This window comes from Ylistrum balloti, unplaced genomic scaffold (assembly GCF_031769215.1).
Source record: "Ylistrum balloti isolate Yb309-2 unplaced genomic scaffold, AGI_CSIRO_Ybal_v1 Utg370024, whole genome shotgun sequence".
Classification (NCBI taxonomy): Eukaryota; Metazoa; Mollusca; class Bivalvia; order Pectinida; family Pectinidae; genus Ylistrum; species Ylistrum balloti.
In genome coordinates, this window is record NW_026782090.1 from 1,271,651 (window position 1) to 1,290,758 (window position 19,108).

The following is a 19,108-nucleotide window of genomic DNA, read 5'->3' on the forward strand; positions in this document are numbered from 1 at the left end:
TTTTAATCAAATACGCTGAATAATTTCCTTAAATCATGTCAACAGCCACTGCAATCTTGGTCAAATAACAAACCTCATTCAGGCGACTGTCTCTTTCACTGAAAGGAAAATGTGAGGGCCACTTTCCAAACAAGATAACTGAAGAGAATCCTTATTGGAACGGATGTCGTCTCGAGAAGACTGTTTCGGGAGATTGCATAGAAATTACATAATTACTTGAGAATTCCTTTGTCTGAGATTTACACCGTGGTCCAAGAATCTGTCCATTGATACCGTTTGAATCAGACGTGGGATTAGCTTACATCTATCAGCGAACTGTTGTGGCAGATGGACACGGCACCATCGCATTCATTTGAGAGCTTTAAACCAAAATATGAGTTTAGAATCAGTTATATGAAGGAACACTACTGTAGTGATACAGACGTCCTATCGGAAATAATATTTATTTATATATTTTTGTAATAAGCCATGGAAACCATTTATCACATTAAAAATATTTAGTCCTTCTTCAATTTCATGGGCTATATTTAGTCTAATTTAAATTGAATGGTGTTGTTTACAATTGTTGAGTTGGGCCTTGGCAAACTTTACATTTGAGGCTATTTATTTCCAAATCCAACATTGTCATCAACATTATGATGTACACTGGCATATTGTATGACATGGCAGCGTTTATATTGGAGAAATTGGAGCTTTATTTATTCTGTTGTGTGTGTATTTCTGGAATTGCTATCTCTTTTGAGTAAGTAAAGACTATAACACACACAGCAATGTGAAAACATTTCTATAACGAGCTCTGGGTAAGACGTTTTAGAATGTGTGATTTAAACAGCAGGATTCACAAAACGATCAACCAAGAAAAAACATAGATAATTATTTAAAACGTAAATCGACTTTACTTTAGTTTTTGACATATTATGCAGCTACGTAAAATCGATGATAATGCAATACCACTGGAAGTGAAATATCGACGGATTTTTTTTATCATTTATCTTTTTAGTATAATGGCAGTGTATTGAACTGTATGCTTTACTGTCCTTGGGCGTTGACAGTTCTAATGCGGACGAAATCGATTCGAAATGGTGGGTATGTCGTACATCTATTTGTAAGGATTAGATTATATTTAAAAAATAACACCAGTAAGAAATAGTTATCTGAACGACAAATAATTGTTTTGTAAATAGTGTTACGGTGTCAGTGAAATGTACAACATAGGCATAAGAGTACCTTAAGGTATCGAACAGAAACGGTACACAATATATAACAATTTATAGTGCACTATTCTTTGACAACGTTCATGTACACTTGTGTCGTAATAAGTTTAAAACCTGCCTACAAAATGCAGTCTGTGAGCACATATGAATAATTCATTTTGGTAATGAATATGATAAGAATTTTCTTATCCTTGGGATCGAAATTGTATTATCATATTTTTTGATCGGGGACTAGTTCCCATTTCAATCTTTGGTATTACCCAACTTGATTAAACCCATTCGAATCTACATTATCCCTGTGACGAATCCAATAATACACATCTTCTCGTTACGTAGTACACGCCCACCCACTGTGAAATGCACTGCTTCTGATTGCGTAGTACATGCCAAACCAATGTGTAATACACACCTTCTGATTGCGTAGTACACGCCCAATCATTGTGCAATACACACCTTCTGATTGCGTAGTACACGCCAAACCATTATGCAATACAAACCTTCTGATTGCGTAGCTGACTCTATCCGACATGTTGAGTAGTAGTTGTTTTGTATCTGTACAGGCATTACAGGTTTGGACGCCATGATAGACTGTCGGACATTCTGGTCCGGATGAAGTATGATGATTGATAGTTTGGAGGTAAACATACACACAAGCCCTACAGTGGCACTGAGACTAATGGAGAAACACATGGTGGCAATACGGATTTGGATATTGTCCGCTGTGCTGAAATAAATTGGCACAAAAGCCAACCAAATGATACAAGTCGTGTACATAGTAAGCCCTATGTACTTGGATTCATTGAAAGCCTCGGGAATATTTCTTGTCCAAATTGCATAAAATGTACAAACAATTATAAGAAATATAGGATACGTGAATCCAATCATATACCAGGATTCAACGGCGTCAAGACACACCAGTTGGTGGTCTTCCCTATTGGCATAGAAAGGTACTGCCTTTGGCGGTCGTAATAAGATCCACACAATCCCAACAGCGTTCTGAAATGCCACAAAAGCACCACATATAACAAGCTGTGATTTCGGACTGATAAACTTTGGCCTTTTACAAGTTCGTTTTCCCGCCCGAAATATCCTGGATATTCGGTTTGTTTTTGTTAGGATAGCAGAATAAACTATTGAAAAACACAAACCGATACCGTATTTTTGAGCTCCACAAGTTATCGAATTAGGTTTTGATACAAGAATGAACGTCATGCCGTAGCAAAGAAATATGCCTATCAATAAAACAAAACTCAGCTCCCGTCCGGACGCTTTCACAATCGGCGAATCGTTGAAGCGTAGAAACACCAACATGACGAATCCAGTTGCCATGATCCCGAGGGTTGAAAAGGTCATAGCTGTTATTGCAATTGGGTTGGAATAATTAAGATACGACATCGGGATTGTAGAACAGCGTTTTCGATCATAACTAGGAATGGTTCCCATTGGACAAGCGGCGCAATTGAACTTGTTCGGTAGGTAGCGATGACCGTCACATTTTACACATGACCAACAACAGGTGTCGCCATCTATTATCTTATACGCTTCGTCGAACGCGCAATCCTTACTACATACAGATTCCGGATGTTCCGGTTCCTCATCCATTCGGAACACCAAATCATCTACCTGTAACAAGTACATGTTAACGGTAAGAAATCGTGACGAAATAAAATATTATTAGGATCTGACATAAAACTCTGAATGTTCATTTTTAAAAAATACCTCCCATATATAATATATAAATTGTTTCCTAACTTGTTTCAGGTTAAAAGAACACTTGCTGGTTAATTTTCATCCGCTTCGCCTCTGTTAGACAGTTATTCCTATCAATAATCACATAAAATCAAATGATTACACAAATAATCTGTTTAATGATGATGATTGTATCCGGTTCAACTTTTGAGAAATTATCTATATCACACCGTTTGTACAAGATCATATTAAACCATTTATTTTTATGACAAGTGATCTCATTTTTAAATGTCCATTCCTCACACGTTGCTTTCGAGTAAAACCTTTCCCCGATTTACCAGATATAACCTTTTTGAAGTACCCCTAGTGTAAGGAAACATTTCAATCTGCCACAAAATAGTTGTATTTCAATCTGGGATACTAAATGGAAACTATTGTCCGAAAATAAAACGCGTACAGATATAAAGATAATTTGGAGGAGACACACACATGTTCTTGACTTTATATACCACCTTTTTCAATATATCTATTATAATCTTGACTGGATGTCCTAAGTTTGGACAAAACTACTATATCTATTAATATTTTCACTAGATGTTCTATTTGTGGATAAATCTACTATATTTATCAATATTTGCACTAGATGTTCTATTTGTGGATAAACCTAATTTATCTTTTATAATTTTGATTGGAAGTTATAATAATCTTGACCAGGTATCCCCTTGTGGATAAAGTTATTATATGTCTAATATTGTGCTTTAAATGTTTATTCCATGTTTGTTTAACAAGTCATTCCTGTAATATCCGGTCTGTTTTAAGTTTGTAATACTACATGTCTGATGCTTCAATCCTACAACAATTTCGGACGATATCGTCTGTCATTTACTTGTATGGGTTAGGTTCCGAGTCAGCAGAATTATGTGGAACATATTTTTCCTGTTTATTGACGCCCGGACTGTACATGAATGCGACCTCATCCTTTAAACTGTGGTGATCACGAAATACCAGCTAGATCTATATCATGACAATACGCTATTGATTGATTTGTCTAGAAACGATCGCCATTTATTTTGGTCAGCTTTCAAACCCTAATCCATCACTTCTTATATCTAAGTTTTCTTTTAAAATACATCTATTTTATCACTTTAAGATAAAATTTCGTTTATACTGACAAATAACATATACACTGTAAATGTTTATCTTATTACTCAGTAAAACTAGAAGATATATCTGTCTTGTTCTACTAGAAAGACGACATAAATGTGTTGTCAAAGGACTTGCAATTGATATTAAAGATATCAAATACAACTAATTCTGAACGAGTGATTAATCGATATTTATATAAAATAAATCAATACATTTTTAAAACATTTTAAAAACAGATTTAAAACAGATTGTACTCTCTAAAACCAGACTAAACCCTTTTCATTTCTTCTACCATCTTCGCGTTTTAATGATTAATATCAACTTCAAACCCTAAGGAAGTGGACAAATCCAAACTTCTACTTACTCCTATCAAGCTTCCATTTTTAAAGAATCCAACTGTGTCCCAAGAGTATTCGCCATTGGATTTCTGCCGGAAATTCAAAATTCTGTACCGAGCTGGTCCGTCTCCATTAGCCAAGAAAGAGAACTCTTGTCCTGACAATCCTATAAAACAAACGAAACGTTACCGATTTGAAAATCTTTGGTGTGGGGTCCCTCTGATAAAGAACAGCTGAAATATTCTAAACGAACATATTCCATATAAAATACATGATCATTTACACTATCAAATATTTAAACAACAATTCCACTGCAATACATTTCTCTATCTGTCATGGTTAATGTTAATAAATACATTGTATATCCCTGCTTTATTATACATATTGAATATTGGATACAAGGTCCATACTGAGAATTTAAAGGTATTTTATATTTATGCAGAAGCATTGTCAGCACCAGTGAAATGGTTACACACGGAATACAGACCTGTAAAACTAACATTGAGGAGGAATCTTTTGAGTATTTCTCCTTCGACAGGGTCCATGTTCGGACATAGTCCAGGCTTTCCCTCACACAGTACCTGATGCATATCCTGAAGTGGTAGATTGTTATATAATGTATATATACAATAAAAAAACAGTCTCAACCAAAATTTTATAGAATAATGTATATCAATATTGCAATTCCAGACAAAATGCCCCTCGTTTATATACAGCAAACCTCAATATAAAGTGTTCGTTGGTTCATAACAGCTGAATCTTGATTTAATTGTGTAGATAAACAGTTCAACCCTAGTCCACGTAATAAGTAATTTGTTTGGTGAATGGCGGTCTATAGAACTTTATTTTTATTTATTAGCGGATTTTACGTCCACTATTACGACCTTTCGGTCTTTCAGCGGACGAACCGTCTTTAGAACGGTGGGTCGTCAGATTTATAGAGTCAAAGGTGAAGACGATACCTACAATTGATAACATATTCCTATAATGTTCTTTTACTTAAGGAGGTATCGTTTCCGCACGTGACTCCAAGAACATGACTGATGACATTATTAGATTCTTTGGTTGTTAGAAATCTCGAAACGATGAATATAATAATGATTACGGCGGCCATACGGCAGAGTTTAACGTCATATTGTCCTCTGTAGAATACAAACTGACTGTGTGACGTCAGTTATACAATAGAATGGGTAGATCATATTTCCGGACAGAATAAGTGTACATGTAATGGAATACTAATATACGGTTGCTCGTTCACGTATTTCTGGTTGTTGGAAATATAACGTTTCAATGCTGTTGGTTTTTTAGAAGGGCATATGTATATGAAAAATGCACGCGGTACATGACACATATGTATCAATGAAGTCTTGTATTCAAATAAACTGTTCAGTAGCTATTAACTTAACATTGATTTGATATACAATTTCTTTTATAAGAGTGAAAGAGATCTGTTGTCTCTACTTGTATACATCTTATAGCAATAATTATTATCTAATGACGACTGAGAAACAGAACATTTACCTTAAAGGCGTGGGCAAACGCTAACACTGAATCACTGACAAACTGTAACTGTGCCTCCATATCGAATTCCTCCTCTGACATCACTTCCTGTCCCGTGCACGGGTTCCCGGCGAATTCTTCGTTATAAGGGGTCCAACTGCTCTTTGGATATTTACACCGGAACTGTTGTTCCCAATATTCTATAAACCATGGATTCCTGGCATTTGTTTCCGGTTTAAGGTTTAAAAAGTAATCTTTGAATCCAATTACTTCATACGCCAATGGCTGAACTGTGACAGCTCCCTCTACCTAAATGGAGGTATGGTATATATGTATATTTTTTCTTTACTTTGTTTTTAAGGTGGGGTGTGTAGAGGATGCAAGAACATTATGGTTAGCACTTTAAAATATATGCAATCTTGCAAAGTTCGAAGAAGGTAGTCTACAACTTTACCTCTGCCTCTTTGTCTAAATACGCGAGGCCACGCCCTCCCCAACCATCACTTCCAATCCAGGAGAACATCCCTGTGGCGTTCCGACGTCTCACAGCCTCCATTAACTCCCCTACTTCTTGGTCCGATCCAAATATTATCACACCTGAAGTTTATAAAGAGACATTAGGGTATATAGTCCGTTTTGTTTTTATGAAACATAAAAAGCAATTATGAGAAAAAGATCAAACAAATATGAAAATGGTGAAATCATGATGGAAATATCAACATAACTGATCGAGGAAGAAAAGACAACTGTATATCAGCAAAAAACGGCTGGTGCGTCTTAAAGGAATCGTGCGACTTTAGATGTGATGAGTATTGAACGAAATTGTTTAGACGTTTAAAAGTATACCCTTACTGATAATGATGTATTGATTATGATATGGCATTCTGTGTTCAAGTATTCGAGGGTACAAATATTTTCGACTTTAATTCATTACAGGCAACAAGTAACTGGCTTAACGTGAATAATTCTCACCTCTAGCGTTAGACTTCTGCTTCAGCCTATCGACGATTGTATCATATGACGCCTGCCCGGCTACGCCCGAATCCTTCAGGAGCTTCTCTGTTGTCGCTATACATATAGCAGATAGCTTCAATAACTTTTCCAACTCGTTAAAACCCTATACAAATTATAAATTTTGTTAATAAGGTTATTTCAAACGTTTGCAAATAATAAATGTTACTTGTTGAAAACTTATTTTCATATATTCATTATAGAAACATTTCAGTATGACAAAGCTGAAAATAAGGACGTTTTTGCACTTAGACCGATGGTAGAATAACACCAGTAACAAATATAACTATGTCGCATCAGTTTGATTTCTTTTTTCCTAGTGTAAAGACATGCTAATTTAAACCACCTTTGTAAGGAATCTCACAGTACATATTAGTAAGTTATAAACTTTGATAACACGCTTGATTCCTCACCACAGATGTAAATGCCCGACATGCGCTCACTGTTGTATCAGAACATTAAACCTCATGGTCGTCTAAGTACATTTTTACCTCATTCCCTATATGTGTGGAAAATTACAATGGCACCTTCATCGATATTTCCATCTCAATTACATTATATATTGATAAATTGTTGATTGAAATGCTTTAGAAGTACAGATGATTATAGTTTAACCCATTTAAATATATTTTATAGAAAGTAATTCATATGCATTGGACATATTTTTTTAACATTACAGGCCTCCCTACATTACAATTCATACAAACTTACAATGAATAAAACGCCCGGTTTAAAATAATGATGTAAACGGTCACAGAGAGAAGGAAACATAGCAAGGGAGGATGAGAAAGATAGCAAGGGAAGATGGGAAAGATAGCAAGTGAAGGTGGGAAAGATAGCAAGGGAAGATAGCACAGATAGCAAGGGAAGGTGGGAAAGATAGTAAGGGAAGATTGGAAAGATAGCAAGGTAAGATGGGAATGATAGCAAGGGAAGATGGGAAACATAGCAAGGGAAGATGGGATAGATAGCAAGGTAAGATGGGAAAGATAGCAAGGGAAGATGGGATAGATAGCAAGGGAAGATGGGAAACATAGCAAGGGAAGATGGGAAAGATAGCAAGGGAAGATGGGAAAGATAGCAAGGGAAGATGGGAAAGATAGCAAGGGAAGGTGGAAAGATAGCAAGGGAAGATGGGAAAGATAGCAAGGGAAGATGGGATAGATAGCAAGGGAAGATGGGAAAGATAGCAAGGGAAGATGGGAAAGATAGCAAGGGAAGATGGGAAACATAGCAAGGGAAGATGGGAAAGACAGCAAGGCAAAATGGAAAAGATAGCAAGGGAAGATGGGATAGATAGAAAGGGAAGATGGGAAAGATAGCAAGGGAAGGTGGAAAGATAGCAAGGGAAAATGGGATAGATAGCAAGGGAAGATGGGATAGATAGCAAGGCAAGATGGGAAAGATAGCAAGGGAAGATGGGATAGAAGGAGGTTGGGAAACATAGCAAGGGAAGATGGGATAGATAGCAAGGTAAGATGGAAAAGACAGCAAGGTAAGATGGGAAAGATAGCAAGGGAAGTTGACAAAGATAGCAAGGGAAGGTGGGAAAGATAGCAAAGGAAAATGGGAAACATAGCAAGGGAAGATGGGAAAGATAGCAAGGGAAGATGGGATAGATAGCAAGGGAGGATGGGAAAGATAGCAAGGGAAGATGGGAAAGATAGCAAGGGAAGTGGGAAAGATAGCAAGGGAAGATGGGAAGATAGCAAGGGAAGATGGGAAAGATAGCAAGGAAGATGGGAAAGATAGCAAGGGAAAAGACAGCAAGGTAAGATGGGAAAGATAGCAAGGGAAGTTGGCAAAGATAGCAAGGGAAGGTGGGAAACATAGCAAAGGAAAATGGGAAACATAGCAAGGGAAGATGGGAAAGATAGCAAGGGAAGATGGGAAAGATAGCAAGGGAGGATGGGAAAGATAGCAAGGGAAGATGGGAAAGATAGCAAGGGAAGATGGGAAGATAGCAAGGGAAGATGGAAAGATAGCAAGGAAAATGGGAAAGATAGCAAGGGAAGATGGGAAAGATAGCAAGGGAAGATGGGAAAGATAGCAAGGGAAGGTGGGAAAGATAAAGGGAAGGTGGGAAAGATAGCAAGGGAAAGATAGCAAGGGAAAGGGAAGGTGGGAAAGATAGCAAGGGAAGATGGGAAAGATAGCAAGGGAAAGATAGCAAGATAGCAAGGAAGATGGGAAAGATAGCAAGGGAAAGATAGCAAGGGAAGATGGGAAAGATAGCAAGGAAAGATAGCAAGGATGGGAAAAAGATAGCAAGGGAAGATGGGAAAGATAGCAAGGGAAGATGGGAAAGATAGCAAGGGAAGATGGGAAAGATAGCAAAGAAAGATGGGAAAGATAGCAAGGGAAGATGGGAAAGACATAGCAAGGGAAGATGGGAAAGATAGCAAGGGAAGATGGGAAAGATAGCAAGGGAAGATGGGAAAGATAGCAAGGGAAGATGGGAAACATAGCAAGGCACGGATGGGAAAGATAGCAAGGGAAGATGGGAAAGATAGCAAGGGAAGATGGGAAAGATAGCAAGGGAAGATGGGAAAGATAGCAAGGGAAGGAAAGATAGCAAGGGAAGATGGGAAAGATAGCAAGGGAAGAAAAGATAGCAAGGGAAATGGGAAAGATAGCAAGGGAAGATGGGAAAGATAGCAAGGGAAGTTGGGATAGATAGAAAGGGAAGATGGGAAAGATAGCAAGGGAAGGTGGGAAAGATAGCAAGGGAAGATGGGAAAGATAGCAAGGGAAGATGGGATAGATAGAAAGGGAAGATGGGAAAGATAGCAAGGGAAGATGGGAAAGATAGCAAGGGAAGGGAAGCAAGGGAAGATGGGATAGCAAGGGAAGGTGGGGGCAAGGGAAGATGGGAAACATAGCAAGGGAAGATGGGATAGATAGCAAGGTAAGATGGAAAAGACAGCAAGGTAAGATGGGAAAGATAGCAAGGGAAGGTGGCAAAGATAGCAAGGGAAGATTGGAAAGATAGCAAGGTAAGATGGGAAAGATAGCAAGGGAAGATGGGAAACATAGCAAGGGGAAGGTGGGGAAGATAGCAAGGGAAGGTGGGAAACATAGCAAGGGAAGGTAGGAAACATAGCAAGGGAAGGTGGGAAACATAGCAAGGGAGGATGGAAAAGATAGCAAGTGAAGGTGGAAAGACAGCAAGGGAAGAAGGGAAAGATAGCAAAGAAAGATGGGAAAGATAGCAAGGTAAGATTGGAAAGATAGCAAGGGAAGGTGGGAAACATAGCAAGGGAAGATAGCACAGATAGCAAAGGAAGGTGGGAAAGATAGTAAGGGAAGATTGGAAAGATAGCAAGGTAAGATGGGAATGATAGCAAGGGAAGATGGGAAACATAGCAAGGGAAGATGGGATAGATAGCAAGGTAAGATGGAAAAGACAGCAAGGTAAGATGGGAAAGATAGCAAGTGAAGATGAGAAACATAGCAAGGTAGGATGGGATAGATAGCAAGGGAAGATGGGAAAGATAGCAAGGGAAGATGGGAAAGATAGCAAGGGAAGATGGGAAAGATAGCAAGGGAAGATGGGATAGATAGCAAGGGAGGATGGGAAACATAGCAAGGGAAGATGGGAAAGATAGCAAGGGAAGATGAGAAACATAGCAAGGTAGGATGGGATAGATAGCAAGGGAGGATGGGAAAGATAGCAAGGGAAGATGGGAAAGATAGCAAGGGAAGATGGGAAACATAGCAAGGGAAGATGGGAAAGACAGCAAGGCAAAATGGAAAAGATAGCAAGGGAAGGTGGGAAAGATAGCGAGGGAAGATAGGACAGATAGCAAGGGAAGGTGGGAAAGAAAGCACGGGAAGGTGGGAAATATAGCAAGGGAAAATGGGATAGATAGCAAGGGAAGGTGGGAAAGATAGCAAAGGAAGATGGGAAACATAGCAAGGGAAGGTGGGATAGATAGCAAGGGAGGTTGGGAAAGATAGCAAGGGAAGATGGGAAAGATAGCAAGGGAAAATGGGATAGATAGCAAGGGAAGATGGGAAAGATAGCAAGGGAAGATGGGAAACATAGCAAGGGAAGATGGGAAACATAGCAAGGGAAGATGGGAAACATAGCAAGGGAAGGTGGGAAACATAGCAAGGAAGGATTTGAGAGATAGGAAAATACCAGATTAATAGATAACCTGTCCGTTTCTAGCTGTTCTGTTTCATTGATGTAGAAAATTTTGGACCATTACGACTGTCGGTATTATGAAAATTATGAAAGTAAATGATATACTAGTAGGTAAAATGGTAATTATGATATGAAAACGGTTCATGAGAGTGGTGATGATGTCATTCAGATAATTTTTGGTTTCCTATCCTTGCTTTCTATAGACGGGACATTAGGTATATTTCCAATATTCTTCCGCACGTTATAAATATGATGTAGATATAATTTTTACTACGTGCGCACATAATATAAAAAATTTCTATTAGGACAACACGAGATTATTATTATGTGCACGCGCAAAAGACAGATAACTTTCCACAACTTTTATCGCGTGTGCACGTAAAAGTAGATAATTTATACACTATAGTTATAATGTGCACGTGTAGGGGGAAAATCTGACTACTTTTATTATAGAAAAAATATCATAAACCCTCTGTATCTCCGTACATTAGTAACAATAAATAGATAATGTTTATTCATGATGTTCCTTACCGAATCACTTGCACTAAGTCAACTAGAATTATCGCTTTAATACACATGTTATCTAGAGGCACAAGAATCTCCTGGATATCAACGTCGCGAAAGGGCGATATTGTTAATTGTCTAAGTCAATGATGGAGGTACTTCACGTGTTTAGCGGGCCCGGAATTAATCTCTAAGACAAATTAATCTCCAAGGAAACATGGTCACGAGCACGCGTGAAAAGACAAACAGTCAGAGACCTGTCCGAGGTCAACATGACCTATACCAAACTGACAAAAATAACACTGAATAGATGTCAAAACTTATTTTGTGATCGCGAGAATCAATATCCATCGTTTATACCGGATACGTTTCCTTCACGGCGATTGTCAATCACATCATGAATGGCCGGAACGGACAGTAACACCAGACTCGGATTTCTGGAACAATACCACTGTTTACGTTATACGTAGTGCTGGACATGACAATGGGTATTGACACAAGCAAGTGGGCTCTTGTTCATAATACGATAATCTACTTCCTGAAATCACGGTTGAATTGTTCAAATTACAAATATTCGATGTTTTTATTTTTTGTAATAAAAGTGTATGTGGTTTATTTATTTTACTTTTTTCTCGGTACTTATGATACGTTTCAAAACCATACAGTAACCTAGTACATGGTAGTATTCAAAAAATGATAAATTCTTCATGCTTCCTCGAAATCTTGAGAAAAATGTACCTCCTGCGACTAAAAACTATCTTCTTGAATCTATTATTTTAATCATCTGAAAAGGAAACAATCGTCCACCATACATACATTGCACAGATTTCTATAATAACACGATTGACGTTACAGCTCATACACAATTTATTTGCAGTCATAATTTTTCATCTGATATCACGAAAGAAAAAAATCACCAACATTTCTTGTTTTAAAAAAATCCAGGATTGTTTTATCAAATTAAAGTGACTTTCATCTCGATAGAACACGTATTTAAGTTGATTCTTGTGTGTAAGGAACGATAACTCTGAGTAGAGATATCTACGCCTAGTAAAGACATATTAAATGTTATGATATATATGTCATTTATTTTACTTCAAAATATAGAATATACATTGCTTAAAAATTGCAAAATTTGATCAAGAGGATGCACATTTACACAGATATATTTAGTGTACATATTATTTTGAACTAACTTTTACAGCTGTGCGATTTGACAAGATTCGGGATCTTCCAAGTAACAGACGATGTTTTTCTTGTTTACAGAACGGGCCGAAGGCTCCGAGAGCCTTCAACTGGAAGTCATGTAAACAAGAGATGAATTGTGCTCTTGCTTTGATTGGTTCAATTTGTATTTTCTAACAAGGGTTGATATCATGCGTTTCAAATAATTAATGTGGATGTTTGTTATATCAATTTAATTATTTATACTTTGAATATACTTCCTTTCTGTGTGACAAACTGAAAAATGATTTGCCGGTCAAGATAAATTTTATGCAATGAAATGGTAAGAGGTTCACATTTCGTGCTGAGATAAAGGCGAAACATTTGCGATTTGTTGGATTTGTAAGGCTTTCTAACTACTTTGAATTTCGCCGTAAAGCACTTGTTGTGTTCGCTGTAAACTGAAGCAGGTTCTGATTTTGTTTCTGTACTATTAAACCGAGGTCCTTTTATATGCTGCTTTTCTCCTTGTACTCTCTATACATACAATACTCAAGCTCTATGTTCAGAACTGTTTCTGACGTCACCACAATGTGTAGATCACAAGTTATTTAAATTAACTACCAAGGCCGCAACCATGAAGAGTTATTAACTTATTTGCTCGAATTTCTACATGATGGACAGATGACCTCTCGCTGTTAAATATTGACTGGCATTATTCGGAACATCAGCAAACACCTACATATGATAGAGCGGTCAAGGCCCTCTCCCACTATCGGACAACGGTTAGATTTGTTGGCAGAATATCTAATAACCATTCATGAACGGAAAACATAACTATCAGAAAAAAAGATAATGTATAGTATGGTCACATGAGCGAAGGGCACCGACTATGTATACACGGGTCCAATGACCATTGTCGTGTTTGTAAATACTAAGACAACGTCCTTTACGACAATGGTTGTAAACCAGCTCTCATCCAGCTGACAAACATGCTTTCCATCGCTAACAACTACTGTCACTATGTTTACAACCCATTCCTACGACACTACCGCGACAAAATCCTGGTCACCAGAAAGCTTTAAAAATCTTTCAAAATGTCACCATCGAGCATCACATCGTAACTCTCCGATTTTGCCCAATTGCATTGGTTGGCGAGCAACATGCCTCCTGTATGTTGTTCAGTAAGGTATCTAGAGGCTACAAGGAGACCCCGCTACAAAATGACCCTGGCTGTTAACGGGACGATAAAGCTAGAAAACAAACACGGATGACAACTACTATACTGATGTGTCCCTCACTTAATTTGGACATTTTTTATATCATTATTTTACTTGTGTTGACAGAGACTTTGTGTTACTATTCTCTTATACCCGTGAAGCTTTAAGTATCTTCAATTATAATAATATTTACATCAATCAAGCTAGCAGAAGATTTACCAATGAAGATAAAAGGTTTAATCAAACATATGACTAACTTGGTTGTCGTCCATGGTCAAGGCTGTACATTGGTCATTTTTTTAACGGTCATCGACCTATTTTGCTTCGCCAAACACACACACTATGCACGAAAATAGCCCGATTTCTAATCATGTAGGTTAAATATGCCAATCTTTTCTAATAGGTCATTTCGCTAAGGCCCACTCCAAACTAACAGACAGTATACACTTATTTAAAATTAGTTTATCGGTGAATAATGAAAACTCAGTTTCAATCAACCAATCGACCCCTCTATCTACAGAAGAGCATAAGTCATTACAAATTATTTACCATCAAGCAGAAATATTTCAGTCTTCACTGATGTTATGATAAACTCGTTTTCGGCCATATTTCGTTACGTATATTATCTTATTACATATATCGTCTTATTATGTATATCATCTTATTACATCTATCATCTTATTACATATATCATCTTATTACATCTACCATCTTATTACATCTACCATCTTATTACATATATCATCTTATTATGTATACCATCTTATTACATCTATCATCTTATTACATATATCATCTTATTACATCTACCATCTTATTACATCTATCATCTTATTACATATATCATCTTATTACATCTATCATCTTATTACATCTATCATCTTATTACATCTATCATCTTATTACATCTATCATCTTATTACATCTATCATCTTATTACATATATCATCTTATTACATCTACCATCTTATTACATCTACCATCTTATTACATATATCATCTTATTACATCTATCATCTTATTACATATATCATCTTATTACATATATCATCTTATTATGTATACCATCTTATTACATCTATCATCTTATTACATACCATCTTATTACATCTACCATCTTATTACATCTATCATCTTATTATTACATCTATCATCTACATATATCATCTTATTACATATATCATCTTATTACATCTATCATCTTATTACATATATCATCTATCATCTTATTACATATATCATCTTATTACATCTATCATCTTATTACATATATCATCTTATTACATCTATCATCTTATTATGTATACCATCTTATTACATCTATCATCTTATTACATCTACCATCTTATTACATCTACCATCTTATTACATCTATCATCTTATTACATCTATCATCTTATTACATCTATCATCTTATTACATCTATCATCTTATTACATCTATCATCTTATTACATCTATCATCTTATTACATCTATCATCTTATTACATATATCATCTTATTACATCTACCATCTTATTACATATATCATCTTATTACATATATCATCTTATTACATCTATCATCTTATTACATATATCATCTTATTACATATATCATCTTATTACATCTATCATCTTATTACATATATCATCTATCATCTTATTACATCTATCATCTTATTACTCTACCATCTTATTACATCTATCATCTTATTATGTATACCATCTTATTACATCTATCATCTTATTACATCTACCATCTTATTACATCTATCATCTTATTATGTATACCATCTTATTACATCTATCATCTTATTACATCTACCATCTTATTACATCTATCATCTTATTATGTATACCATCTTATTACATCTATCATCTTATTACATCTATCATCTTATTACATCTATCATCTTATTACATCTATCATCTTATTACATATATCATCTTATTACATCTATCATCTTATTACATCTATCATCTTATTACATCTATCATCTTATTATGTATACCATCTTATTACATATATCATCTTATTACATCTATCATCTTATTACATCTACCATCTTATTACATCTATCATCTTATTATGTATACCATCTTATTACATCTATCATCTTATTACATCTATCATCTTATTACATCTACCATCTTATTACATCTACCATCTTATTACATCTATCATCATATTATGTATATCATCTTATTACATCTATCATCTTATTACATCTACCATCTTATTACATATATCATCTTATTACATCTATCATCTTATTACATCTATCATCTTATTACATCTATCATCTTATTACATATATCATCTTATTACATCTACCATCTTATTACATCTATCATCATATTATGTATATCATCTTATTACATCTATCATCTACCATCTTATTACATCTACCATCTTATTACATCTATCATCTTATTACATATACCATCTTATTACATCTATCATCTTATTACATCTATCATCTTATTACATCTACCATCTTATTACATATACCATCTTATTACATCTATCATCTTATTACATCTACCATCTTATTACATATACCATCTTATTACATCTATCATCTTATTACATACCATCTTATTACATCTATCATCATATTATGTATATCATCTTATTACATCTATCATCTACCATCTTATTACATCTACCATCTTATTACATCTATCATCTTATTACATCTATCATCTTATTACATCTATCATCTTATTACATCTATCATCTTATTACATATATCATCTTATTACATCTATCATCTTATTACATCTATCATCTTATTACATATACCATCTTATTACATCTATCATCTTATTACATCTATCATCTTATTACATCTATCATCTTATTACATCTACCATCATATTATGCTTATTATCATACTATGTATATTATCGTATTATGAAAATTATTTTATTATGAATATCATCATATCATGTTTATTATTCTAATATGAATATAATCTTATTATGAGTATTATCTTCAAATGTATATTATCTTATTAATCTCATTTTATTATGTATGTTATCTTAGTATGTATGTTATATGTTTTATAAGGAACAAAAGATAGCCAGCAAGACTTAACGTATTTTACATACAGATTTAACCTGTATGCTTGTGAACGGGATGGTTTACTGACTAGTACTAAATGAGGCGTTAAAGATAGCATACGGAGAATGGAGGTGGGAATTCGCAGGTAATTGTCTTATTTACGAAGTTCGATTCTCCTGCTAGTGGTGGGTTGTTCTCCTCAGAACAACTTTGCTGTTATGGACGTGATCGTGGACAAGCCACTATATGTCACTTTGGATGTCCTCCCGCATCTTGTTCAGAAAGGTATTCACCATCTAATACTACCAAGCTCATTCACAGGACGTTAACTCAACAGACAAAACAAAGGGATTTGTTTTGTTCATATTCTACATTCGTGAATTGAATGGACGAAATGCCATGATGCCACAAGTAAAATAGATAAAGAAATAGGAAAAACGCAAAATAGACAAATAGACTATACGTACGCAAAACAGATACATTGGGAGAACGTGTGCTTAATGTGTAAATAAGGTTTATGTCTACTAGAAGATAAATAGTTAATACGCATACTTCATAGAGAGATAGGGAATACGTATGTTATATCGAGAATATGTATGTTATATAGACAGATAGGGAATACGTATGTTATATCGGGAACATGTATGTTATATAGACAGATAGGGAATACGTTTGTTGAATTAACACCAAATTACTAACCTGTATACCATAACTTGATTCCTCGTACACGACAGACACGTATGTCCACTTGAACATCTTCACCAGTTCGACCATGGCCTGGGCCTGGTTTACATCAGAAGGGATAGTCCTCATGAAGTAGGGGTAGCGATCACGTACACTGAGAACAGGGCTGGTCGAAAAGAAGCTCACCTGAAACAACCCATCAGTCAGAACATGTGTCAACTCGTATATGTTGTAAGCAATCAGATTTCATCGTTTACTGGTTTTTCTAATTCGTTCCAAATACTATGCATGATAGCACGTTTACATATTAAACATTTATTTAAAAATCGAACACAATGACAACAAAAAATATGTCCCTGTGCATGCTGTCTGTTTCCCTCTAAATAAGTAGCAGTTGGGTTTTTTCTCTCTCTCTCTTTTAACTATACAAAAAAACCATATATTTGGACTCAAATATGACATCAAGATATTCTCAAAACGAGTTTTACTGTTAGTTTTATTTTATATTATTTACAATACACTGTATTTATCACTCTTTCAAACCACGATTAATACATGTGTCTGACATCATACTACATTTTGTAAGACATTTGCATTTGTTTTTCAATCCGCATAAAACACAATGTCTGTCCCCATAGGTACATGCTTTCTACAGGCCCGCACAGCCTTGATTAAAAAGGTTTTCGTTCTGTTCCCCACGACTGCTAGACACGACCTCTGACTACAAATACAGTGAAACCTTTATTCTAATCATGTCAAGCCACCATTTCTGCTCCGATACCAAGGCGACTTGACATAGGAAACCCCACCTTTCCCATAGGAATCAGTACACTGCATAGGCCTCATTCTCCGGAGTGATTCAAGCTTTTTCGCGACCAGATTTTAATTCCAGTGATACCAACTTCATCATTTAATTGCAATTCCAGTTATTGGCAAGAAATGATTTAATCTTTATCTTATTTTTCATAACCGCAGATCTATTCGTTGTCTAGGGATATAAAATATGTACACCTTTTCAGTACCTGTTTACCAGCTGTATTAATGCAACATAGGAACGATGAATTAAATTCCTCTCCATTGATTAAATAAAAAGGAAATGTAGAAGGGGACTGACGAAATGCTGCAGGTTTTCCATGGCTGACATTTTACAAGTAATTGGGTCGTCAATACCCTCCCAATGTGCAAATACGTCTTAGATTTTGATAATTTTCTTGTATTCAGTTTTTGAGTAAATTGCCTTGCCATGGTGTAATATAATCTATTTTCTGTCATCTGGTGGCCCACAATCAATCGATTACTTCGAAACTGTAAGAAATAAATGACTTCGCCTCAAGCAGCCATGAACTTCATCCTTCGAGTCTTTGACATAAAAGTATTGAATTCCTTGCAAAATATTTCGAAATGTTCTACGGATCAATTGTTTAGAGATTTTTTTTTATA

The 19,108-nt window shown here is 35.6% G+C and overlaps 1 protein-coding gene across 1 annotated transcript in view; it reads right to left on the reverse strand.

The window, feature by feature from the left end:
- LOC132548703 (metabotropic glutamate receptor 6-like) overlaps positions 1–19,108 on the reverse strand; it is a 61,319-nt gene that overhangs the window by 4,155 nt on the left and 38,056 nt on the right. Inside the window, exons 3-10 of the mRNA XM_060212582.1 lie at positions 17,684–17,854; positions 6,860–7,004; positions 6,342–6,484; positions 5,909–6,196; positions 4,875–4,980; positions 4,404–4,553; positions 2,989–3,017; positions 1,712–2,837 (exon numbers count right to left, since the gene is read on the reverse strand). Of these exons, the coding sequence (XP_060068565.1) occupies positions 1,712–2,837; positions 2,989–3,017; positions 4,404–4,553; positions 4,875–4,980; positions 5,909–6,196; positions 6,342–6,484; positions 6,860–7,004; positions 17,684–17,854 (2,158 nt within the window). The remainder of the gene's footprint in view (positions 1–1,711; positions 2,838–2,988; positions 3,018–4,403; positions 4,554–4,874; positions 4,981–5,908; positions 6,197–6,341; positions 6,485–6,859; positions 7,005–17,683; positions 17,855–19,108) is intronic.